The 26,538-nt window shown below is 40.0% G+C and overlaps 1 protein-coding gene across 8 annotated transcripts in view; it reads left to right on the plus strand.

The window, feature by feature from the left end:
* upf2 (UPF2 regulator of nonsense mediated mRNA decay) overlaps positions 1–26,538 on the plus strand; it is a 148,288-nt gene that overhangs the window by 65,058 nt on the left and 56,692 nt on the right. For all 8 annotated transcript variants that reach the window (XM_068005073.1, XM_068005074.1, XM_068005075.1 and 5 more), the window contains 3 exons: positions 1,465–1,648; positions 16,592–16,755; positions 18,957–19,055. In XM_068005073.1, the coding sequence (XP_067861174.1) occupies positions 1,465–1,648; positions 16,592–16,755; positions 18,957–19,055 (447 nt within the window). The remainder of the gene's footprint in view (positions 1–1,464; positions 1,649–16,591; positions 16,756–18,956; positions 19,056–26,538) is intronic.

The raw sequence follows: 26,538 nt of genomic DNA on the forward strand, positions 1-26,538 counted from the left end.
GAAATCAGTGGGTAACATTGATTTTCTCCAGAGGTGGCACTATAACCCCCTTCAGCTTGTTACAAAAAACACAACTAAAAAGTATATCATTTCCTCCAGCTAACTGTTAGCAAAGCCATTAAAAATTCAATAATATATTTTAAATCTCTCAGCAATGCATATAGGAATTCGGAAAAAATCAAAAATTTGGTTGCTCAAACATCCAATTGTGCCAGAATTTTTGGAGAGCACCTTTATAACGGTTATCTGTTAAATATTAGGTAGAAATTTAAGCAATCAAAAGAATTAAGTATATGTATTACAGAAGCTAGTTTTTGTCTTCCTTCCACATTGTGTTAAGAATACAAACACAAAATTCTTACTTTGTAGGGGATATATTTTAGTTAATTTTATCCTACTGTTTCAGATCACCATGCTGAGGAGCAATGCGACTTTGTATGGAAACCTGTATTTTTAAATTTTCTTGTAAAGACTATTCAATCTGTGTTGAAGAGTAAGCATCTGGTCAAATAAAATTAAAAGCACCTCTCCCCAAATATTTTTTAATCTGCATGTTTTGGCAGACTGAGGACCAAGCTGCTACACTGGTCAAACTGCCAAGTCAGATTGAAAGAAGATAGAGATCTGGTTTCATTCTATTTCCCCGTTTGCATTTATAAAGAGAACATGGTTTAAAAAATAATTGGGATTTGTCAAGTCAACTGTAATTGTATATTTTGAAATGCTTAACATTTTTGGATTTAAGAGTATAAATAGGAAGTGACCGGTTATAAACTTAAGTAGTCAAAAATTGTGATGGTATCTTTTTTTTTGGAGGTGACAGAGAATTGTGCTGTGCTAAAGAAAGTCTAAAAAACCTTGCATTAATTAATGTAGCACCTGATCACATCTCTGAAATATGTGTTTTGCACCCAATAAATTTTGTAGTTTCCATTGTTAAGTAAGTAAATGCCTCTGCATTGCAAAATCCTGTAAATAGCAATGAGATAAATGAACTGTAGATCTGTTTGTGGTTTTAATAGATGGAGGAGTGTTAGCTAAAACTTGTGGAAAACTCAAATGATACCATGGTATCTCAGCCTTGGTTCAATGGTAGCATTCTTGTCTCTGCGGCACGAGGGCATGGGTTCAAGCACCCCTCCAGACACTTGAGAATATAATCTAGGCAGACGCATAAGTGCAGTACTGAGCACTGCACTGTTGGAGGGGCCATCTTTTGGATGAGATGTTAAACCTCTCCGTTAGACATATTAGATTCCACAGCACTATTTGAAGGAGAGCAGGGGAGTTCTCCCAGTGTCCTGGCCAATATTATCCCTCAACCAACATCACTAAAGTAGACTATCTGGTTATTTATCTCATTGCTGTTTCTGGAACCTTGCTGTGTGCATATTTATTGAAATCGTGATTACATAATTTTTGTACATACTAAAAAACTTGAGCCTTATGTTAATGTATCTGCAGCGTTACATCTGGTGGAAGAAGAGTTTAGATGTATGGACAAAAGATCACCCTTTCCCTATTGATGTTGACTACATGATAAGTGACATACTTGAGCTGCTTCGTCCAAAGATGAAATTCTGCGGCTCCCTTGAAGAGGCCATCAAGCAAGTGCAGGAACTTGAACGTGAATTCTTGATTAAACTAGGTAAGGAAGGCTCAGTTTATATTGTGATAGTTTTGCACTGTATGCTCAAATCTTTTCACTGCATTTCAATCATTTGCACGCTTAGTATAGCACAGAACTAATATTGTGTTTGCCAATCAAAATGATAAACACAAAATGAAGAAGCAAATCTGCTAATAGAACACTAGCTAGTTTCTGACTGGGTTTTTGATACCTTATCAAGACTTAATTAATATCGATGAAATAGTTATAGTTTCTTGCGCATCTTCTTCACGTCGTTGGAGTGAAGCCTATACTCGGGTTGGAAAAGAAATCACAAGGGCAATGTCCCTTTGAAACATTTGACAACCGGGAACTACAGTTCTTCCTTTTCTTTTCCCCACCCCCAACCATCCCCTGCTACTGTCAGAAATTTTCCACTGCATTGTTCTGAAAGAAAAATAAGTCTTGAGAATGTTTTCGGATGCTTTGGTTCTCCTTGTAAAGAATCTTAACACCAGGTTATAGTCCAACAATTTTATTTGAAAATCACAAGCTTTCGGAGATTATCTCCTCAGTCAGTCATTCACCTGACGAAGGAGATAATCTCCGAAAGCTTGTGATTTTCAAATAAAATTGTTGGACTATAACCTGGTGTTGTAAGATTCCATACATTTGTCAACCCCAGTCCATCACCGGCATCTCCACATCTTGGTTCTCCTTGGTTAACCTTGTCGTCTCTCAATGTCCACACATTCAGCTGGGGTTAGGAAAGGAACCTTGGCTGATTTTTGTCCGCTATATCCCAAGGGTGCTGAGGTAAATTAGAGTGCCCTTAACACTACCCTGGTTGATAACTGCTAACTGAGCATCTATTCAGGATCAATCCTGGAATCTTACTGTTATTTACATATGGCACAGATATTCACAGTCTTAACAAGATGAGCCATTGGCAGAGCACATATTTTCTTCTCACTAAATAATAAACTAGATAATAAGCTGAGTTGCAGCTATGCTTCTGTCTGAACTTCTTTTGTAGGAAGAACAAGAATATATATATACACCGGTGGGTACTAAGTGGACATTGGATTCTAGTAGATAAACGTGTGCTAAATATTTTAGCACAGGTGGATATGTGCCAGTATTTAAAGTTTAACACACACACACACACACACACACACACACACACGATGCTGGATAATCTGGCAATACGGTTCTTGTAGGTCAGTGTTAATTTTGATACTTGGTAAATACTGAGAAAGCTTAGTGTTGAAAGGGCTCTTGTTCTTTGTCTCATGGATTCAGTGAGGGTGGGGGTGGGATGTCTCAGATAAAGGTCTGTTGTTACAATAGCTGGCAAGGGTATCACTAACTGATATTGCATCCAAGATATTTTGAATTTATGGTACAGCAAGAGGTGACTTAAATTCTTGGAATTTTTGTCTCTCAAGACTGAATTTTGGGTAGTATTTTTTTCCCTGCTCACTTACTTTGCTGAGAATTTGCCCAGTTCAGGTGACTTTGTTTTCTGGTTTGCTTTTGAATTAGCTCTTTTAAATTTTAAGTTAAATAAAGGGACAATTACTTCCTAAAAAAACGAGTTTGGGGAGCTGATTTATTGCTGCTTTGTTATGTCAGTAACAATTACCAGTAAGGTTGCCGAAAAAAAAACCTGACGTTCCAAGCACTTTTAGATGTAGGAAAATTGTCTCACTGGCCAAAAAAAACTCCCTCCCTTCTTTCTATACCTATCCCCATGCTTAACTCAAATTAGACCAGAAATAGTATCAACTTAGAAATTATTATGGAGTCATAGTCTAATTGGTGGATGGAATGGCATCGCAAATAACAAAGCTGAAGTCGTTTCTGAACCCCAAGATTAGATTACTCTCTCGGAATCATTCTTGGGCATTTCTTATTGTTTTTGATGTACATTTTATTCTGTTTGGTTAATTTTGTGACACAGGCTATATTTTGGGTAATAGTTTTAGCTAATCATTTGCCAAGTATTGAGCCAGTTTATCAATTTACTGATGCTTTCCAGTTTACTTTTGAATGAGCTTTTTAATTTGTAAATGTGATGGAGACAATTAATTCTTAAAGCCACTGGTTTTGGGAACTGCTTTGTTATTGCTGCTTTACCATGTCAATAATAACTACCAGCGGCAGCTGTCCACAGTTTCTTTGTGCTTCATGTTCTTGATGAATGACCAGATTCATAGAATTAACAATACGTCCTAAAATAATCTGACATGGATTACAAGGAATTTTAATTGAGCTTCAGATTTCTTGGAGTTTGCTCCTTTTAATGCTTAATGTAAGATTTGATTTTAAACAGTTCCATTTTTTGACTTTGAATTTGGCGTTTAGAGAATATGACTTTCGGTACATTAATCAATTACTTTTCATGAAAGTTAGAGAATATGTGTTCTTGTTTTTGAATCGGTAAATTCATATTAGTTATCAGGTTTTAAAATACAAGTATAGCAGTGTTAGCCCCTCTGGGTTGCAACGGATCTTCCAGAATGCACATTAATTAAATGTTTAAAAGGCTACTTCAAATTTGATTTCAGTATGTTACTAGTGCTGCCATGTCACTGAAGTACAGTAACTAATCAAAGTCTCTCTCTTTCGACAAGAATTGCAGGTCTTCAGAATTTTGCACGCTGCAAACTATTGCTAGATTACTATACATAGAATCAGACAAATTTACAGCACAGAAGGAGGCCATTTGGCCCATTGCGTCTGTGCTGGACGAAAAAGAGCTATCCAGCCTAATCCCACTTTCCTGCTCTTGGTCTGTATCCTTGTGGGTTACTGCACTTCAATTGCATATCCAAGCACCTTTTAAATGCAGTGAGGGTTTCTGCCTCTACCACCCTTTCAGGTGGTGAGTTCCAGACCTTCACCACCCTCTGGGTGAAATTTTTTTTCGTCAGCTCCCCTCTAATCCTTCTACCAGTTATTTTAAATCTCTGCCCCTTGGTTATTGACCCTCTGCTAAGGGAAATAGGTCCTTCCTATCCACTCTATCTAGGCCCTTCGTGATTTTATACACCTCAATTAAATTTCTCCTAAGCCTCCTCTGTTCCAAAGAAAACAAACCCAGCCTATCCAATCTTTCCTTATAGCTAAAATTCTCCAGTCCTGGCAACATCCTCATAAATCTCCTCTGTACCCTCTCTAGTGCAATCACATCTTTCCTGTAATGTGGTGACCAGAACTGTACGCAGTACTCAAGCTGTGGCCTAACAAATGTTTTATACAGTTCAAGCATAACCTCCCTGCTGTTATATTCTATACCTCGGCCAAAAAGGCAGGTATCCCGTATGCCTTCTTAACCACCTTATCTACCTGCCCTGCTACTTTTACGGATCTGTGGATATGCACTTCAAGGTCCCTCTGTTCCTCTACACCTCTCGGTATCCTCCCATTTATTGTGTATTCCCTTGCCTTATTTGCCCTCCCGAAATACATTACCTCACACTTCTCCAGATTGAATTCCATTTGCCACCTTTCTGCCCACCTAACCAGTCCATTGATATCTTCCTGCAGTCTACAGCTTTCCTCCTCGCTGTCAATCATATGGCCAATTTTAGTATCATCTGCAAACTTCTTAATCATGCCCCCTACATTTAAGTCTAAATCATTGATAAATTCCACAAAAAGAAAGGGATCTAGTACTGAGCCCTGCGGAACCCCACTCGAAACAGCCTCCCAGTCACAAAAACACCCGTCGACCATTACCCTTTGCTTCCTGCCACTGAGCCAATTTTCGATCCAACTTGCCACTCTCCCTTGGATCCCATGGGCATGTACTTTTTTGACCAGTCTGCCATGTGGGACCTTGTCAAAAGCCTTGCTAAAATCCATGTAGACTACATCAAACGCGCTACCCTCATCGACCCTCCTGGTTACCTCCTCAAAGAATTCAATCAAGTTAGTCAGACACGACCTTCCCTTAACAAATCCATTCTAACTATCCTTGATTAATCTGTGCCTTTCTAAATGACTATTAATACTGTCCGTTCACATTGTTTCCAATAATTTGTCCACCATCAAGGCTAGGCTGACTGGCCTGTAATTACTCGGTCTATCCCTTTCTCCCTTTTTAAACATACTGATAATATAACCGTGTTATTCTCATGTAATGTGCATTGATATAAAACCTGATATTACTAAGTTGAACCAAATAATACAATAGGGCTCTCCCAGTCTTGATTGTGATGGATGCAGAGCAAAAACTGAATAAAACCATCCTTTCTTACTGCTGCCCTCAGTCAAATAATTTGCAAGAGTATAATTTTCTTGTACACTTTCTGTCCTCTTTTTAAGAGTTTTTGGAAATATCCAATAACATTAGAGAATTGAAAGATATGACTACTGTATTGTATTCTGTGTGAACTGAGGAGAGGACTAATTGGTGCACACTATTTCAACTTTTGAACCTGGACTTGAATCAAGGTGAGTCAGATGATACAAAATTGACCCATCTCCTGATTGCTGGGGTCTTTAGTGAAATAAGTTTTGTCGGTCTTGCTACAGTTCCTATTGAGTGTTCACACCACAGAACTACCCATAGCTTAGGGCAATCTGCGACTAAATTGGCAAGCTCCTTTGAGAGATCATAAAGACATCTGGTATAGAGTCATAGAGTCATAGTTATACAGCACGGATAGAGGCCCTTCGGCCCATCGTGTCCGCGCCGGCCATCAGCCCTGTCTACTCTAATCCCATATTCCAGCATTTGGTCCGTAGCCTTGTATGCTATGGCATTTCAAGTGCTCATCCAAATGCTTCTTGAATGTTGTGAGGGTTCCTGCCTCCACAACCCTTTCAGGCAGTGAGTTCCAGACTCCAACCACCCTCTGGGTGAAAAAGTTCTTTCTCAAATCCCCTCTAAACCTCCCGCCTTTTACCTTGAATCTATGCCCCCTTGTTATAGAACCCTCAACGAAGGGAAAAAGCTCCTTAGTATCCATCCTATCTGTGCCCCTCATAATTTTGTACACCTCAATCATGTCCCCCCTCAGCCTCCTCTGCTCCAAGGAAAACAAACCCAATCTTCCCAGTCTCTCTTCATAGCTGAAGCGCTCCAGCCCTGGTAACATCCTGGTGAATCTCCTCTGCACCCTCTCCAAAGCGATCACATCCTTCCTGTAGTGTGGCGACCAGAACTGCACACAGTACTCCAGCTGTGGCCTAACCAGTGTTTTATACAGCTCCATCATAACCTCCTTGCTCTTATATTCTATGCCTCGGCTAATAAAGGCAAGTATCCCATATGCCTTCTCTAGCACCTTATCTACCTGTTCCGCTGCCTTCAGGGATCTGTGAACTTGCACACCAAGATCCCTCTGACCCTTTGTCTTGCCTAGGGTTCTCCCATTCATTGTGTATTCCCTTGCCTTGTTAGTCCCTCCAAAGTGCATCACCTCGCACTTTTCCAGGTTAAATTCCATTTGCCACTGTTCCGCCCATCTGACCAACCCATCTATATCGTCCTGCAGACTGAGGCTATCCTCCTCGCTATTTACCACCCTACCAATTTTTGTATCATCAGCGAACTTACTGATCATACCTTTTACATTCATATCCAAGTCGTTAATGTAGACCACAAACAGCAAGGGACCCAGCACCGATCCCTGTGGTACCCCACTGGCCACAGGCTTCCAGTCACAAAAACAACCTTCGACCATCACCCTCTGCCTTCTGCCACTAAGCCAGTTTTGTATCCAAAGTGCCAAGGCACCCTGGATTCCATGGGCTCGTACCTTCTTGATCAGCCTCCTGTGGGGGACTTTATCGAAGGCCTTACTGAAATCCATGTATACCACATCCACTGCGTTACCCTCATCCACACGCCTAGTCACCCCCTCAAAAAATTCAATCAAATTAGTCAGACATGCACACAGTACTCCAGCTGTGACCTAACCAGTGAAATGTGAATTTTCCGCTGGAGTAGCGAGGGGGGATCTGCTGAGGCTGGGATTATAGCCAAAGCAAAGGGAACCTCTTCTGCAACTAGGATGTCTCAAAGTGCTTTACAGCCAATAAATTACATGTGCAGTCACTGTTATGTAGGCAAATGCAGCAGAAAATTTGTGCTCAGCAAGGTCCCAAAAACAGCAGTGAGATAAATGACCATTTAATCTGTTTTTGATGGTGTTTGTTTAGGGAGGAATGTTGACTAAGACAACAGGAAAACTTGTATGCTCTTAAATAGTGCCATGAGATCTTTTGCATCCACCTGTAAGGGGGCTTCAGTTGAATGTCTCATCCGAAAGACAACAGACACGTTTGCAATTGCATATGGCCTCTCTATCACTGAAGCTCTACTACTGAGCCAGGCTTTAAGATTCTGCAGTGCTAATCTAGTGATTCTCTGCTTTTCAGCCTCCGGTGCTGTTGTTAACTAGTGAACCACATAAGGGAGTTTTGGAAAGAAAATTGGTAAAATATAAGAATTTATTGTCACAGCCAATGAAGTTCAAATTGTCAACGTTTTCTGTGATGGAAATCCCCCTGACTTACTCTTGTTCTTTTTTTGTAATGCTCATCCTCAGAAACATTTCAAATATTGCATTATTATGAGAAAGTTGTATCTAATTTACCCCTATCAACAGAACTTAAACATTTCTAAAGAAATAAGTTGACTTGTTTTCCAAATTTTCTATTTTGAAATGAAAACAAACTGCAGTCCTTCAGATTTCTTTGAAACTTGAAAACTTGAACTTCAAATAAAGATTAAGTAGTGTTTCATTCCAGTTTCATTTTTGAGATCTATGTGGCCTAACCCATGTTGCTTTTGTTTGAGAATTTCAGTCTTGGCATGCACATGTGGAATGTTAAACTTTTTAAATGGCACGCGTTTATCTCTGCATTTTTCCTCCCCTGTCTAGTTATTGTACAATGAACAATTTGCTGCATAATACTGTAGAAGTTTTGAGCAAGTGGGTTGATAGTTGCTGTTTTGTTTTGATTGTCCAGACAATCTCAAGATCTCATCTCTGTCCTGAGTCTCATTGCAAAGCTGAACTTGTGATTTAGACGCTTAACGTTGTCTAGGACCATTTTGGCACAAGGCAAAGTCGAGGATTAAAACCAGGATGCACAATACAAACAAAAAATTATGGAAAAGCACAGCAGGCCAGTCTGGAAAGAGAAAGATAGTTAATGGATCAGAACTCTGACTTGCTATAGCTTTACTTCAGATTACCAGCATTCTGTTTATCGTTATACGTGCACAACTAAGATTTTTGATTATTCCCCCTGCCCCCGTCTGTGCCTAATTCTCTCTGCTTTAGGTAGCAGCTATGATGCAGACCATTGATTGTTTTGGAAACTTAACTGCTGCTTTGTATTGGGGGGATATACTGATGTTCTCCACAAATCAAAATTCTCCCTTAATTTACAATCTGATTGAAATGAAAACATTGTGTAAGGTGCAATACCGTTGAACTGCCCCCCCCCCCACCCTCGCTTTGTGATGCAAGAGCTGCAACATGTTTGAAATATTCTTGCTATTTAATCAGGTAAGAATAAACAGCTGTGCTGACGATAACATGACAAGTGCTACTAGTTCAAACTTAGATAACGACTATGATTGGCAAAATGTACTCCAACCCTACACTGTTGTTTATATCTTTTGTGTTAAAATAAACAAGAAAGATCTAGTCCATGAAGCCCATGGCTTAAGTCCCTGTCGATGATCTGCACAAACTGTTTTCATCTTCCTTCGGTTGTGGGGTTGTCTCATTTTCTCAGCAGTTCTTCATTTAAATGTTGTACTCCATTGATGCTGCTGTGACTAGTAGCCCCTCTAGAAAGGATCAGGATGGAACATCACCAAACTGAATGTTACAGTTTTTAAATATGGAAGTGGTGGCATTAACAAACTAGAAGACATGTACATATTTATGTAGGCTCTGAGTGAAAAGGTTGTAGGTTCAAGCCATACTCCATGATGTGAATATATAATGTGAAACTGACACTTCGGCGCACTACTGACGGAGTGCTGCATTGTCGGATGTGCTGGCTCTCAAAGGAGACATTAAATTAATGCTTTGACTGCCTGTTTGGGTGGATATAGAAGACCCCAGGCATTATTTGAAGAGGAACAGGGCAGCTGTACTGATGTCCTAGCCAGCATTTATCTCTCAACCAACACCACTGGTTTTCATCATCTTGCTGTTTGAGGCACCTTCTGTGTAAATTGGCTGCTGCGCTTGCCTGCCTAACAGCAATAACTACATGTCAAAAATGATTCATTGGATGTGAAGCGCTTGGGACATTCCTTGTGATGTTAAAGGTACTATGTAAATATAAACTCTTTCTTTTGATTGCATCAGAGATTGTTTCAGTAGTTGGCTTTTCCTTCTATCAAAATGCATGATATGTAAATAGTTCAGACCATCAGAAAAGTTGCTGATGACAAAACAAACTTGATGCTATGGGCACTGAATTAAATTTTTAAAATTTTATTTGTTACAGTCAGTGAGTGCTGGTACGTTACTGTGTCCTATGAACTTTTCATAATGTATTGGAAAAGATGTCAAATTTTAGTATTGGTTGAATGTTATAAAAAGGCAAATGTATGAGATGGTCTGTGCAACAAATTGACAAAGCTTCATGGGGCATGTTTATTAAGTAATCCACCACAATAATTTATTTTTTTCATATTGCACTACTCATAACTTTAGACTTATACCACTCGTGTGGTGAAGAGGTTGAAATTTAAATAAGGGGTTCCGGAAAGGTTCGCGAGTTTAATTGCGAGCCACACTGTAGTATTTGAAAGTTGCTAAAGTCAAAAATTTAATTTAAACTTAACCTCATGAATTTTTGTTTAGTTGTCCAATGTCCTTCTTAAGTATGCAAGATAGTTCATTGCATCACAGTAGGTACAGCAAAGGAGGAGGCCGTTCGGCCGATCGTGCCTCTTTGAAAGAGTTATCTAATTAGTCCCATTGCTCTGCTCTTTCCCCAGAGCCCTGTAAATTTTTTCCCTTCAAGTGGTTACCTAATTCCCTTTTGAAAGTTACTATTGAACCTACTTCCACCACCCTTTCAGGCAGTGCATTCCAGACCATCACAACTTGCTGCATTAAAAAAAATGTTTCCTCCATAAGAGCACAAGAGATAGGAGTAGGCCATTCGGCCGCTTGAGCTTGCTCCGCCATTTAATGAGATCATGGCTGATCTGATTTTTATCTCAACTCATCTTTCCCACCCTTTCCCCATATCCTTTGACTCCCTTGCTGATCAAAAATTTGTCTAATTCTGCCTTGAATGGTATTCAATGACTCAGCCTCCACAGCTTTTTGGGGTAAAGAGTTCCATGACCCTCCGGGAGAAGAAATTCCTCCTCATTTCCGTCTTAAACGGGCGACCCCTTATTCTATGGCCCCTAGTTTTAGATTTCCCCCATGAGGGATAACATCCTCTCAGCATCTACCCGACCAAGTCCCCTCAGAATCTTGTATGTTTCAATAAGATCTCCTCTCATTATTCTAAACTCCAATGAGTGTGGACCCAACCTGTTCAATCTTTCCTCATAAGACAACCCTTCCATACCTGGAATCAACCTAGTGAACCTTCTCTGAACTGCCTCCAATGCAAGTATGTCCTTCCTTAAATAAGGGCACCAGAACTATACGCAGTACTCCAGGTGTGGTCTCACCAGCACCCTGCACAGTTATAGCATGACTTCCCTGCTTTTATACTCCATCCCCCTAGAAATAAAGGCCAATATTCCTTTTGCCTTCCGGATTACCTGCTGCACCTGTATGTTGACTTTTTGTGCTTCCTGTACGAAGACACCCAGATCCCTCTGTACCACAGCATTTTGTTGTATTTCTCCATTCAAATAATATTTTGCTTTTTTATTTTTCCTTCCAAAGTGGATGACTTCACATTTTCCCACATTATATTCCATCGGCCAAATTTTTGCCCATTCGCTTAATCTGTCAATATCCCTTTGTGTCCTCATCGCAACTTGCTTTTCCACCTATCTTTGTATCATCAACAAATTTGGCCACAAGACACTGTTCCTTCATCCAAGTTATTGATATATATTGTAAATAGTTGAGGCCCCAGCACTGATCCCTGCGATACCCCACTAGTTACAGATTGCCATTTTGAAAATGGCCCTTTTATCCCAACTTTGTTTTCTGTTAGTTAGCCAATCCTCTATCCATGCCAGTATATTACCCCCAACACCATGAGCTCTTAGCTTGTGCAGTAATTTTTTATATGGCACCTTATCGAATGCCTTTTGGAAATCCAAATATACTGCATCCATTGGTTCCCCTTTATCCACCCTGCCTGTTACTTCCTCAAAGAACTCTAATAAATTTTTCAGACATGATTTCCCCTTCATAAAACCATGTTGACTCTCCTTGATTGTATTATGAGTCTCCAAATGTCCTGCTACTACTTCCTTAATAATGGATTCTAGCATTTTCCCAATGACCGATGTTAGGCTAACTGGTCTATAGTTACCTGCTTTCTGTCACACTCCCTTCTTGAATAGGGGTGTTACGTTTGCGGTTTTCCAATCCGCTGGGACCTTTCCAGAATCTAGTGAATTCTGGAAGATTACAACCAATGCATCCACTATATCTGTAGCCACTTCCTTTAAGACTCTCTGGTGCAAGCCATCAGGTCCAGGGGACTTGTCAGCCTTCAGACCTATTAGTTTACCTAGTACTTTTTCTCTAGTGATAGTGATTGTTTTTAGTTCCACCTTCCCCTTTGCCCCTTGATTTTCTACCATTATTGGTATGTTATTAGTGTCTTCTACTGTGAATACAGATACAAAATATCTGTTGAATTCCTCTGCCATTTCCTTGCTTTCCATTATTATTTCCCCAGTCTCATCCTCTAAGGGACCAATGTTTACTTTAGCTAACCTCTTCCTTTTTATATACTTGTAGCCTCTGGCTCTTTTGCTGATCAACTTAAATCTGTGTCCTCTGGTTACCGACCTTTCTGCCACTGGAAACAGTGTCTCCTTTTATATGCTCTATCAAAACCGTTCATGATCTTGCTCACCTCTTTCAAATATCTCTTCTTAACTTGGAGCCAATAAATGCTTCCAACACTTTTCCGAAGACTCTGGCACTCAAAATTTACACTGGCATGTGAGCTCAGGATTCACCACTGACCACAAATAAAATAGTAAAATATTTATTTGTCGTTGATACGTGCTAGAGTTTTGCTTTTGCAGTCTTTGGGTATCATAGCACTTACAAGTTAACTTTTTTCATATACATGTTTGTAAGTTATTAAAAAGAAATGATTAAAAGGCATGCAGGAAAAATGGACCTGAGCAACTCATGCCACAGTGGTGGGATGCATGCAGGCTTAAGAATCGAGGCATTTCAATATGAGTACCCTGCAGGACACTGAGTACAACACTAGGTGTTGTTACAGCTCTAGAAGTAAAAGTCCTATCACAGCAACCTACAGATGCCACAGGTTTGCAAAAAAAAGTGCACACTTTGATAATGGGATTTGTTTTAGGTGCTTCCAGTGGAATGCATGCTGTGTGTACTGAATTGAATATATTAATAAGTGAATGCTAGTAACATTATTCTTCAAGTAATATTTTTTGCACTCTGGCAAGATCTATTTTCTTTGAGCCAACGTTATTAGTTTCCTACATTTTGTGCTGCATGAGTTATTCATCTTTTCATGAGGAAACACTTAGCATTTTACACACCATTTAGTACTAAGTGTATTCCTGTAAAGCAGAGCACAGTGGAAATTGAAGAGTTAAGCATTTCTCATGAATTTCAAGCAATTAGCAATATGATTATTGTATTTCCATGTCTGGTTCAGCGAACACAAGTTTTACTTGACGCAAGAGATTTTGAAAGCTTTTACATATTGAAACAATCAATAATTTGTTATTATTATGGAGTTCTGGCATTCACGAATTTGCTTGGCATAGTGCTGTACTGAACATGGACATGGAAACAAAGCACCAGAATTGCTGAATGGGACTATAAACTAAATATTATACAGAGGTGGCTATAAACTTCCCAGTTCAAAGTCAGCTATGTTGTTAGTTCATTGGATATTCCACTGCATTTTATAGAATTGGCAGATTGTCATCTGCATATCACTGTTGATTATTTTGTTGCTTTTATTCCACAAACAGAAGGACAAATGTGTTGCACTTGAATGTCAGTGCCTCTATTATGGGCTGTTACTGTTGCCAGAACTTTGTAAAGGGTGAATGCATAAAAATGTATAAGCGTGAAATCTTAGTATGGAAAATATCCAGATGAAAATCCAGTTTGTTCAGTTTGTAGAATGCTTGAGTCAGTACTAGTTAAAATTACTGATGCATCTTTGTCAGTTTTACTACTTGCTGTGATTACTCATGTAAAATGCGGCTCTTGCATCACAGATACACTTCCTTATATGGTGATATTGTTCAAGTTTTTATGTTGGGTTGTTTATACAGTCGTATGAAGCAGAGCATTAAACACAACATTATGGTCTTGGAAGTTTTATGTAGCTCATTGTTTTAAAGAGAAAATGCTAGGTAGCCATGAATGTAAAAGTTTGCACGCAGTAAAAGTTTTGAAATTTGTGTTTAAAGCTGCAGCTATTTAAAAATCAACTTTCAGCAGTTTTAGTTTTAATTGCTTAAGGGTGTGTATTACAAAAAGCTGTGAAATTACTTCCTATTTTGTATTTTATTTTACTTTTTTTTTTGGTTGCCTTTTTCCTTTCCAGGCATCATCTTTTGTTTCTAGATTTCCATAGATGATTGATATTTGCTTTCTTCAGAACTCTTTTGAGTACCACACACGTAATACCACTACTCCCCAAAATATGCAAATGCAACATTTGAGTAAGCTGGTAGTGCACCTTGGTACAGAGTTTAGAAGACAGCATTAATTTATCTGCCTTGACGTACACAGTAGTACTGACTGTTGGCCGAAACTAGAACACCACTTCTTGAATCATAGAATTTTAAGTGCAGGAGGCCATTCGTTCCATTGAACCTGCGCTGGATCACTGAAAGAGCTCTATCTCCATACCCTTCATTTTTTTTTCTATTTCAAATATTTATTTACTTCACTAAAAACTATTATGAATTCTGCTTCTACTACTGTTTCTGATGGGGTATGCCATGATCTGACGTGTGTTAATTTTTGAAAAATCTCCTAAACTGTCCCTTCATTCTTTTGGTGATGATCTTAAGCTTATACCTTTATTTACCAACTCTGCAACCAGTGGAAATTGTTTTTCCTTATTTACCTTTATCAAAATCTTTCCATAATTTTGAACACCTATATTAGATCTCCTCTTAAACTTCTCTGCTGTAATGAAAAGACCTCAGTTTCTCTAGTCTCTCCTCTTAACTAAAGTTCCTTATCCCTAGTATCATCTTGGCACCCTCTCCATGTCCTTGACATCCTCCCTAAAGTCAGGTACCCAAAACTGGACACTATACTAACTGCAGCCGAACCAGTGATATGCATAGGCTTAGCACTATCTTGTGGCTTTTGTAATTCAGTGGGACAAAATAAAGCCTTGCTGATGTCAGTGAGATGACCTTGTTCATTCCTGCCAATGCCCATTGTTTTAAAATCCACATAAGCTGCACTGGACCTCCCTGTAACTTGTCAGAGGAACATCAGAACAGTCCTAAGTGGTTTCCCTTTGTGGAATGCGTAGATGAAACTAGAGAGAGGCAAATAACGAAGGAATTGTTACTTAAAATTGAAAAAAAAATAATGTACAATACACATCTTAATGGGTTGACAACATTTAGATACACTGCAACAAAAAATCCGTTGGTTTTATCAGTGTTTTTGTGGTTTGTAGTTATTGTGTAAAATGTGCTGTGAACAGACTGCACTTCGGCTGAACTGTCAATTAATTTGTACATCCCTGCCCCCACCCCCCGCCCACCAACCTTTCCCTTCTGAGTATCACTGGGATGGATTAGAATGGAATTCTGTTTGACAGGATTGATCAATCAAACCCTTACTCTTACAGGAAGTTAAAAAAACCCACAACCTCTACACCTAGAAGGACAAGGGCAGCAGGTGCATGGGAACACCATCACCTGCAAGTTCCCCTCCAAAGCACACACCATCCCGACTTGGAAATATATCACCGTTCCTTCATCGTCACTGGGTCTAAAATCCTGGAACTCCCAACCTAACAGCACTGTGGGAGAACCTTCACCACACGGACTGCAGCAGTTCAAGAAGGCGGCTCACCACCACCTTTCCAAGGGCAATTAGGGATGGGCAATAAATGTGGGCCTTGCTAGCGATACCCACGTTCCATGAATGAATAATAATAAAAAAGATAATAATATGGTTTAAGTGTAGGGCTTACTCGGACACTGCCCCAGGTTTTAGGATACATCATAATGTTCCGTTCATATGGTGTCCAATCCCATATCTTTATAGAGTAAGTGTTGATTTAAGTGTGTGTGTGTGTGTGTGTGTGTGTGTGTGTGTGAATTGCATGAATGGGCAGCATGGTGGCACAGCACCAGACTTGGTGACTGGTGAGTTGCAGATGTCAGCTATTTCTTAAACAGAGGTGCTGAGTGAAAGCCAGACCATTCTTGTAATTCACTTGGTCCCAGGAAAGGAGAGAGAATTGGCGAAAGTCACATTCTGCTGAATTAATGGTTAATTGGGGAGTGGCATTGGCAGAACCTTGTGAGCAGGACACCCACTTGCTTCTTCACCATGGAATTAATGGCACATGTGGGGATCTCGGAAAGAATAGAAAACCGAAATGAGTAAAGTAAGATTAATGACCTATCGAGTCTACTATATAGAATTTAAGGAACTATTTTGGCGAAATAAAATTGCACTTGTGTTAATTTTAGGAAATTTCAAATGGTTCAGGTTGAATGTAATCTGATTTCTGGTTTATAAGATTAAAGAGTTACTTTATCTGAAACAATTTTTTTAAATTGAATTTGGTACATTTTCGTAGGGCTTGTTATTGATGGGAAAGATTCCAAGTCAGATAAGCTGTCCGGTTTGGGAGAAGGGGAAGAAAATCAGGATGATGATGATGACGATGAAGAGGAAGAGGGCGGAGCAGAAACAGAGGAACAGTCTGGAAATGAAAGTGAAATGAATGAACATGAAGAAGAGGTATGATTTCTACTGATGTCAAAACTATTGGCTTAAATGGATGGTAGACTAGAATGAATGATTATGATGGTGCATTTTCACTATCAAATTGGGCTTGCCAAACATCTTTTTGTTTTTATGCTGACATACAAGCACTGAGCAATAGTTTAAAAAGAAATAACAAATGGATATTACATCATCCTCTAAATTGTGATTTGTATGAGCAAAAAGGGGAGGTTTGAGAGGTATATGGGTTACCTCCTCAGATGTGGCCTCTTGAAAATTCTCTTGGTAAAGAATTCACAAAGCTATGTATTCTCACCTCCCTCAATATTTCATACACTGCTACTAGTGAGCTGTGAAACTATTAAGAATGCTTAGCTCCATGATGCTATGACACCAAATTATCTTGATTAGAAACAAATGTTGCTGTTGGCACTTCACTTTTGAACATTTGGCTGTAACTAAGTTACTGTCCTCTGAACTTTGCTCTCTTGGGCTGACATTCCAATGCAGTACTGTGATATTGGAGGTATGAGCCCTGTCTGCATGTTCTATTTGTTCAAGTGGATGTTAAAGCTCCCACAGCATAATTTGAAGAGCAGTGTGTCCTACCAGTATTCCTCAACCAATCCCAGCAAAAAAATTAACTGGCCATTTATCTCATTGTTTGAGAGATTTTGCTATGTGCACAATAGCTCCTGCTGCATTTATCTATATAACAAGTTACTGCACTTAAGAAATTAATTTGTATATGAATCACTTGAGAGGCTTGAGAGGTAATAAGGCGCTACAGTCTAATGCTCTTAATTCAAACTTGCTTAATTCAAATGAATGGCTAATTTGGCACTAAATTCCCCTTTGCTGTGTTATTGACATTGCTTAATTCAAATTATTGGATAATTCAAAAAGTTTTAGTGAAAAAAGCAACTAAAGTGTAAGGAGTAGACTGCATGGCTAAACCAGAATCTTGTGCCTAACTTACCTTGTTGCAATGTTGCAAGTTTCATTGGTTGCACGTTCGAGAGAGGAATAATGGAAACTTAAACAATGCTGTGATTGGTTCAATTTATATGTGACTAACAGTTCATTTCCAAATTCATCAGATATTCAAAATCCAGGAGGCTTTGGTAAAACTCTGTCAGGCGTCCTATTTAAATTCAGGAGTCTTTGCTTTGATGGGTTACTTTTTTTGGTAGATTGAGCTTAAAAAAAATACAAGTTCAAAATATCCTGCAGAGGGGGTGATTTTTTTTTTCTTTTTTAAAAAAAAGCTTGTATCCCTATTTAGGAGTAATTTCTACTGTGAGTGCATCCCCCATATAATTTCTCTTTTTTAAATTTTAACACAGTTCTTTACTTGGAAATGACAGGCAAAAGAGACAAAAACCAAATGCTTTAAATTAACCCTTAAGCCCAGATCACCAGTGAGATATCTTATTAAGCAGCAGTGCTGTCGGATTGGTTCTTTGAAAACCTGCCAAAAGTTGACACAACCAGATCAGTTGTGAGCCTCAATCAGCTTGCTGAAACAGTGGCCTTTTGAAGCTAATTTCAAGTTATCTGTGACCAATTTTGGATGCTGTGCAGCCCACTTCCAGAATGGATAGTGTGGCCCTGGGGGTTCAGGAACAAATCATAAGTAAACTTGAAGAAAATGACAATAAAGACTAGAAACGGTCAACCAAGTTTTTTTGAAGTAAAAGTAAAGATAAAATAGTAAAATGCGGATGAAAGATTTCCACATCGTTCACCTGAGGAAGGAGGTAGCCTCCGAAAGCTTGTGAATTTAAAATAAAATTGCTGGACTATAACTTGGTGTTGTAAAATTGTTTACAATTGTCAACCCCAGTCCATCACCGGCATCTCCACATGATGAAAGAAAGGCATAGTGAGCTGCAGTAGTCTTCAGAACTTAGTTAAAGAATGTTCTCAGTGTTCGTTTTAGGATTTCTAGAATCAATATTTGAACAGATTTATTTTGTGCTGTAATAGTAAAGCATAATTCAGTATCTCATTATGTGGCCAAAAACTTCAACTGGTTAATTTACATACATACTGTATGAAATACAGATAACGTTAGAATAAATTAGCCTAAATTTTTATCTCTTAATTTAAAAAAACAACCCTTTCCCTTCCCATAATCTAATTATGGCAGTTAATTGATACTATTCTTTGCTTTAACAAAAAAAATTTTAAAGAAAAAACTTTACTTATTTTAGGATGCTTCTGAGAATGAAGAGGAAGATGAAGAGGAGGAGGAAAACACGGACTACCTGACTGACTCAAATAAAGAGAATGAAACTGATGAGGATAACAATGTAAGTGTAACCAGCGAACCCAAGTAGAACCATCTGAAATATTTGTCTCTTCTTTACTGAGATACCTTAATTTTGAGCACTGAGGACAACTGACGTATTTAATCGTTTTTTGGCCGATTGGATGGATAAAGGGAATGCATTACATGTGTGTAAGGATTTGCAGGAGGCATTCAATAAAGTGTTGAACAGGAGGCTTGTTACAAAAATTCAAGGATATGGTAATGTAGCAGCATGGCTAGAAAGTTGATTGACAGACAGGAAACAAAAAGTGAGGGTTAATCGGTGTTGCTTGAATTGGAGAAGAGTTGGAAGTGCTGTATCCCAGGGATTGGTCCTGGGTCCAATTTTGTTCTCCGTATGTATAGATGATTTAGACTTGGGTATAGGGAGCACAATATTGAAATTTGCTGACTAAACGAAAGTAAGGAATTTGGCAATCAATGAGGCAGACTGTAAAAGACTTCCAGAGGATATTAACAGGTTAGCAGAATGGGCAGACAGGTGGCAGATGCAATTTAATGTGGAGAAGGGTGATGTGATACATTTTAGGAGGAAAAGCAAGGAATGGGAGCATACACTCACTGGGAAGACCAGTGAAGGGTGTGGCTGAGCAGAGTAACCTAGGAATTCAAGTACATAGTTATTGAAAGTGAGAGTGCGGGTAGGTGAAGCCTTAAGTGTTTTGGGTTTTATAATAGCACATACAGAACAAGAACAAAAAGACATGATGGCTGAATGACCACTTTAATAGGCACATCCCCCCCAGAAAGAGTCACCACGTTCTCGAATGGAAGGGAGAAAATCAGAATTAAAATTATGTTGGGTAATGGTTGCTGGAGAAGTGGCATTTAAAGTCATGTTCCCATTGTGGTACAAATAATTTCCTGTTATCCAGATAATCTTTGTTTTACATGCCACATGTTCTCAACAGGAAACAAAAACTGCCAAACCAAAAAAAGGTCAATCAGACTACTTTCAGACTCAAATGAACAAGCAATGTTGATTTTTCTTACTCAACTGAGCAAATATTCAATCACTATGATGATTTATCTGGGCAACAACAATTTGCATTTTTACAGAGCCTTTATATAATAGTGTCCCTTCACATAGAGAGCAGCTACTGGGCACATGTATTAGATGAGGAGTTTGGAGAGATGACGGAAGGCAAGGTCGAAAAGACAGGTTTTGTGGATACTTCTTATAGGCAGGGAGAGATAACGTTTAGGCAGGGATTTCCACGAGAGAATGGCCGAATGGCTAAAAGCTCTGCCACTGATGGAGGAACAGCAGGAGAGGGGGATACTCAGATGGCCACAGTTAAAGGGCATGAGCTGGGTTACAGGGTTGGAGAACAGGGAGCAGAGATAGGGTGGATTGAGGCCACAAAGGAATTTGTAGGCAAGGATTTTGAATTCAGCGCATTGGAGGACATGGAGCGCCCTGACTTCAACACCAAGACTGTCCTAGTCAATATCCCCAATGACATTCTATGAGACCGCGACATGTTATCCATGTCATGTTATCTTGGCATGTTATCCATTCTTGTGCTCCTCAACCTCTGACATTTGACGATTGACTAATCTATCCTTCGCTCCTCAGCGTCAACCTCAGAGGATCACCCTATCTTGTTTTTACTCTTACCTGCCCCAAATTCGGCTGCTTATCTCCAACAATGACTTCTGCCCTCAAGATTCCAACCTTGGTCCTCTCTTTTTCCTCATTTGAAAGCTGGAATGAAAGAATTTGGAAGAAAAAATTGACGTAGTTGTTTTGGGGAGGTGAATATGGACCTCGGTGATGACAACATGTTTAAAGACCTTGGAAAGGGAGCTTAGCTATGGGAAGGACATTGGAGAGGACAGAAGGAGCAAGAGTGGGTAGTTTGAGGAGAGACTAATGATTTTGAAGAGAAGAGATATAGTGCCTTTTATAAACAAGTCATTTACAATGTTTGTGATTTTTGGAGCAGGGAGGATTTGGGTGGGAAGGGTATCAAGGGAACAGGAGGTGGGTGTGATGGAAGAAATGAACCTGGTGATCTCTGAGGGGAAGATTGAGGAAAAAGCTGCAAAGCAATTTGAAGTCAGGGAAAAGCTAGGGTGGGTGGTAGTGGAAGAGGATGCAGTAGCAACCGAGGTGGTTGGATAGTTCCAGTTTTTGAGATGTAAAAGTGCATACACTCCTTTACACTTGACCCACTTTGGCAATTTATATGCAATCATCAGAATGTGATCTGAGGCAAAAGCACTGCAAGAAAGCAGTATAAAAGTTGTGTGGATGTTTCACAGTCTGCAAAGCTTCCACTGATAATGACATGATCAATGGATTCTTGTTAACAAAAGCAAAGACAATTGCATGCATATGTGAATTAATGATTCTTCTGGAAAATTGCTGCGCTTCTGCTTCCATTTGGTACTGACAGAATTTATGCCAACTTCAGAATCCTCATCCAGCTGAGACAAAGTTTCACACATTGAAATGTTTGTTATTAGTAACACATTGGTTATAATTTGTGTTGTTTGTAACTTTTGTAATATGCAAATGTCTTTCAAAAAATTAATTGGGGATCTCCTGCAATATCACTCTCGATCCCATTATCTAAAAGCGGGAGAGGGAATTTTCTGGCAAAGGCTGTTAGCCAGTGAGTGATAATGGGGAGATTGACTGCTATAGTACATGTGGCTTGAGGTTGGGTCGCTGGAAAGATGCCAGGCTTGGCTGGGCAGAGAGAACAGATTGGGCAGAGCAGAGAGATGAGGTTGAATTAGATTGGAAGGGCCAAGAAGCACAGTTGGTCCTAGAGACTGGGCAGACTCTGATTTTGGCATATGGTCACACTTGGAAAGGAGCAAAGTTTTGTATCCCACAGCAGATGCGCTGAGTAGATTAGAACCTAGTCATGGTGTGAATTTTTTTAAAAATAGACCACTAAAAATAAAAGTAGAAAAAAAAAGTGCTCCTCGTGTCATCGTGGGGATTTGATTGATCTGTATTATCATGTGGTTAACATGGAATGACCAGCAGGCACACTGACATATATATTTACTGTTGCCTGTATTTATTGATGAAATCTAAATAATTGGGCCGAATATAACTTGAGACGTTGCACCATTTGACAAATACAAAATGTATACTTTTGACTCCGGGTGCGCAGCATCAAAATAGTAGTGGGGGTGTGACATTTTTAATCATTTCAGCCCTGTCGTTCTTTGTATATTTTTTCTTTGCAGCACATGTTAATACTGGTGCAAGAAAATGATCACAAGGAAAGTCTATGGGTATTCCACCATTTTTTTCTTCGTTCTAAATCTCGACACCCTCCAGGAGCTACTGGACAGTTTTGTCCAGGGTGACTAGATCTGCGGTAAGTCTCTGCAGCTCGAGGAACTTCGGCTCCGAGCTGCAGATGTTGCGAGGCATCAGGGAGGGAGAAAGTTACCTGGACACTTTGATCCAGGAGGCAGTCACGCCCCTTAGACTAAATACTGTAGAATTGGCATGTAGTCAGGGACAGAAGGGTGTGACTGCGAGTGAGGCAGGTACGGGGATCCAGGAGGAAACATTGCAGGAGCCTCAGCCTCTGCACTAGTGCACTAGATACGAGGTTCTTGCAGCCCTTGTGGACGAGTGCAGGGAGGATGAGCAAACTGGCCACGGCACCATGGTTCAGGGGGCCATTCAAGTGGGGGGAGTAAAAAGGAATGTGGTTGTAGTAGGCGACAGTATAGTTAGAGGGATAGATACTGTTCTCTGCAGCCAAGAGCGAGAGTCCCGAAGGCTGTGTTGCCTACCCGGTGCCAAGGTTAAGGACACCTCCTCAGGGCTGGAGAGAAACTTGGAGTGGGAAGGGGAGGATCCAGTTGTCGTTGTCCATATAGGTACCAACGACATAGGTAGGACTAAGAGAGAGGTTCTGCTGAGAGAGTTTGAGCAGCTAGGGACTAAATTTTTAAAAAAGCAGAACCACAAAGGTGATAATCTCTGGATTATTACCTGAGCAAATTGGCACAGGGTAAATCATATCAGAGATGAATGCATTGCTCAAAGATTGGTGTGGAAGAAGTGGGTTTTGATTCATGGGGCACTGGCACCGGTACTGGGGAAAGAGGGAGCTGTTCCGTTGGGATGGGCTTCACCTGAACCATGCTGGGACCAGTGTTCTGGCAAACCGAATAACTAGGGCGGTAGAGAAGGCTTTAAACTAAATAGAGGAGGGGAGAGCTCAGGTGGGGCGAAGTTTAGATTGATAGAGAAAAGACAAGGAAGTAGTACAGGAAAGTGATGGGGGCAATGATAAACAGTGTGTCAGGAAGGGACAAAGCGTACAAACATAAGAGTGCACTAGCAAACGGGGCCGGGGTAGGAAAGAATGGTAAAAAGACAAAATTCAAGGTTCTTCATCTGAATGTGCGCAGCATTCGTAATAAGATAGATGAATTGACGGCACAAATAGAAACAAATGGGTATGATCTCGTGGCCATTACAGGGACATGGTTGTAAGGTGACCAAGGTTGGGAGCTAAATATTCAGGGTTATTTCACATTTCGGAAGGATAGGAAAAAAGGTAACGGTGGTGGGGTAGCTCTGTTAATAAAGGATGAAATTGGTATAATGAAAAATGACCTTGGCTCAGAAGATCAAGATGTCGAATCAATTTGGGTGGAAGTAAGATATAGCAAGGGAAAGAAATCACTGGTGGGAGTAGTATATCGGCCCCCTAACAGTAGCTACACTGTGGGGCAAAATATTAATCGGGAAATAAGGGGGGCTTGTAAAAAAGGTAATGCAATAATAATGGACGATTTTAACTTTCACACAGATTGGACAAATCAAATTGGCAAAAATAGCCCTGAGGAGGAGTTCATCGTGTTTTAGGGACTGTTTCATAGACCAATACGTTGGGGAACCAACCAGGGAACAGGCCATTTTGGATCTGGTAATGGGTAACGAAACAGGATTAATTAATGATCTCAAAGTAAAGGATTCCTTGGGAAGCAGTGACCATAACATGATAGAATTTCACATCCAGTTTGAGAGCGAGGATCTTGGGTCTGAAACTACTGTATTAAACTTAAATAAGGGCAATTATAAAGGAATGAGGGCAGAATTGGCTAAAGTGGACTGGGTAAACAGATTAAATGGTATGATGGTGGATAAGCAGTGGCAAACATCTAAAAAGATATTTTATGACTCGCAACAAAAATATATCCCTGTGAGGAAGAAAGACTCCACAAAAAGGGTGAACCAACCATGGCTAACTAAGGAAGTAAAGGATAGTATCCGGTTAAAAGAAAAAGCATACAACATGGCAAAGATTACTGGTAAGGCCAAAGATTGGGAAAACTTTAAAAACCAGCAAAGGATGACGAAAAGAATAATAAAAAGGGAGAAAATAAATTATGAGAATAAACTAGCAAGAAATATAAAAACTGACAGTAAAAGCTTCTACAAGTGCATAAAAAGGAAGAGGGTAGCTAAAGTAAACATTGGTTCCTTCGAGGATGAGACTGGGGAAATAATAATGGAAAACAAGGAAATGGCAGAGGAATTGAACAGATATTTTGTATCTGTCTTCACAGTAGAAGACACTAATAATGTACCAATAATAATAGAAAGTCAAGGGGCAAAGGGGAGGGAGGAACTACAAACCATCACTAGAGGTAAAGTAATGGATCTAAAGGCTGACGATCCGAGGGTCTTAAATGCAGTGGCTACAGAGATAGTGGATGCATTGGTTGTGATCTTCCAGAATTCACTAGATTCTGGAAAGGTCCCAGCGGATTGGAAAACTGCAAACGTAACACCCCTATTCAAGAAGGGAGTGAGACAGAAAGCAGGTAACGATAGACCAGTTAGCCTAACATCTGTCATTGGGAAGTAGCAGCAGGACATTTGGAGACTCATAATACAATCAAGGAGAGTCAACAAGGTTTTATGAAGGGGAAATCGTGTTTGACAAATTTATTAGAGTTCTTTGAGGAAGTAACGGGCAGGGTGGATAAAGGGGAGCCAATGGATGCAGTATATTTGGTTTTCCAAAAGGCATTCGATAAGGTGCCACATAAAATATTACTGCACAAGATAAGCGCTCTTGGTGTTGGGGGTAATATACTGGCATGGATAGAGGATTGGCTAACTAACAGAAAACAAAGAGTTGGGATAAAAGGGTCATTTTAAAAATGGCAATCTGTAACTAGTGGGGTGCTGCAGGGCTCTGCTGTGACCTCAACTATTTACAATATATATCAATGACTTGGATGAAGGAACAGTGTCTTGTGGCCAAATTTGTTGATGATACAAAGATAGGTGGAAAAGCAAGTTGCAATGAGGACACAAAGTGTCTGCAAAGGGATATTGACAGATTAAGCGAATGGGCAAAAATTTGGCCGATGGAATATAATGTGGGAAAATGTGAAGTCATCCACTTTGGGAGGAAAAATAAAAAAGCAAAATATTATTTGAATGGAGAAATACTACAAAATGCTGTGGTACAAGAGGGATCTGGATGTCCTCGTACATGAAACACAAAAAGTCAACATACAGGTGCAGCAGGTAATCCAGAAGGCAAACGGAATATTGGCCTTTATTTCTAGGGGGATGGAGTATAAAAGCAGGGAAGTCATGCTACAACTGTACAGGGTGCTGGTGAGACCACACCTGGAGTACTGCGTACAGTTCTGGTGCCCTTATTTAAGGAAGGACATACTTGCATTGGAGGCAATTCAGAGAAGGTTCACTAGGTTGATTCCGTGTATGGAAGGGTTGTCTTACGAGGAAAGATTGAACAGGTTGGGTCTATACTCATTGGAGTTTAGAAGAATGAGAGGAGATCTTATTGAAACATACAAGATTCTGAGGGTACTCGATAGGGTAGATGCTGAGAGGATGTTACCCCGTATGGGGGAATCTAAAACTAGGGGGCATGGGCTCAGAATATGGGGTCACCTGTTTAAGATGGAAATGAGGAGGAATTTCTTCTCCCAGAGGGTGTGAATCTTTGGAATTCTTTACCCCAAAAAACTGTGGAGGCTGAGTCATTGAATACATTCAAGGCTGAGTTAGACAAATTTTTGATCAGCAAGGGAGTCAAAGGATTTGGGGCAAAGGCGGGAAAGTGGAGTTGAGGTAAAAATCAGATCAGCCATGATTTTTTTTATTTGGTCATGGGATGTGGGCGTCGCTGGCGAGGCAGGCATTTATTGCCCATCCCTAATTGCCCTTGAGAAGGTGGTGGTGAGCTGCCTTTTTGAACTGCTGCAGTCCATGTGGTGACTGTTCTCCCACAGTGCTGTTAGGAAGTGAGTTCCAGGATTTTGACCCAGCGACGATGAAGGAACGACGATATATTTCCAAGTCGGGATGGTGTGTGACTTGGAGGGAAACGTGCAGGTGGTGGTGTTCCCATGTGCCTGCTGCTCTTGTCCTTCTAGGTGGTAGAGGTCGCGAGTTTGGGAGGTGCTGTCGAAGTAGCCTTGGTGAGTTG

Source organism: Heptranchias perlo, chromosome 24 (genome assembly GCF_035084215.1).
Source record: "Heptranchias perlo isolate sHepPer1 chromosome 24, sHepPer1.hap1, whole genome shotgun sequence".
NCBI classification, from domain to species: Eukaryota; Metazoa; Chordata; class Chondrichthyes; order Hexanchiformes; family Hexanchidae; genus Heptranchias; species Heptranchias perlo.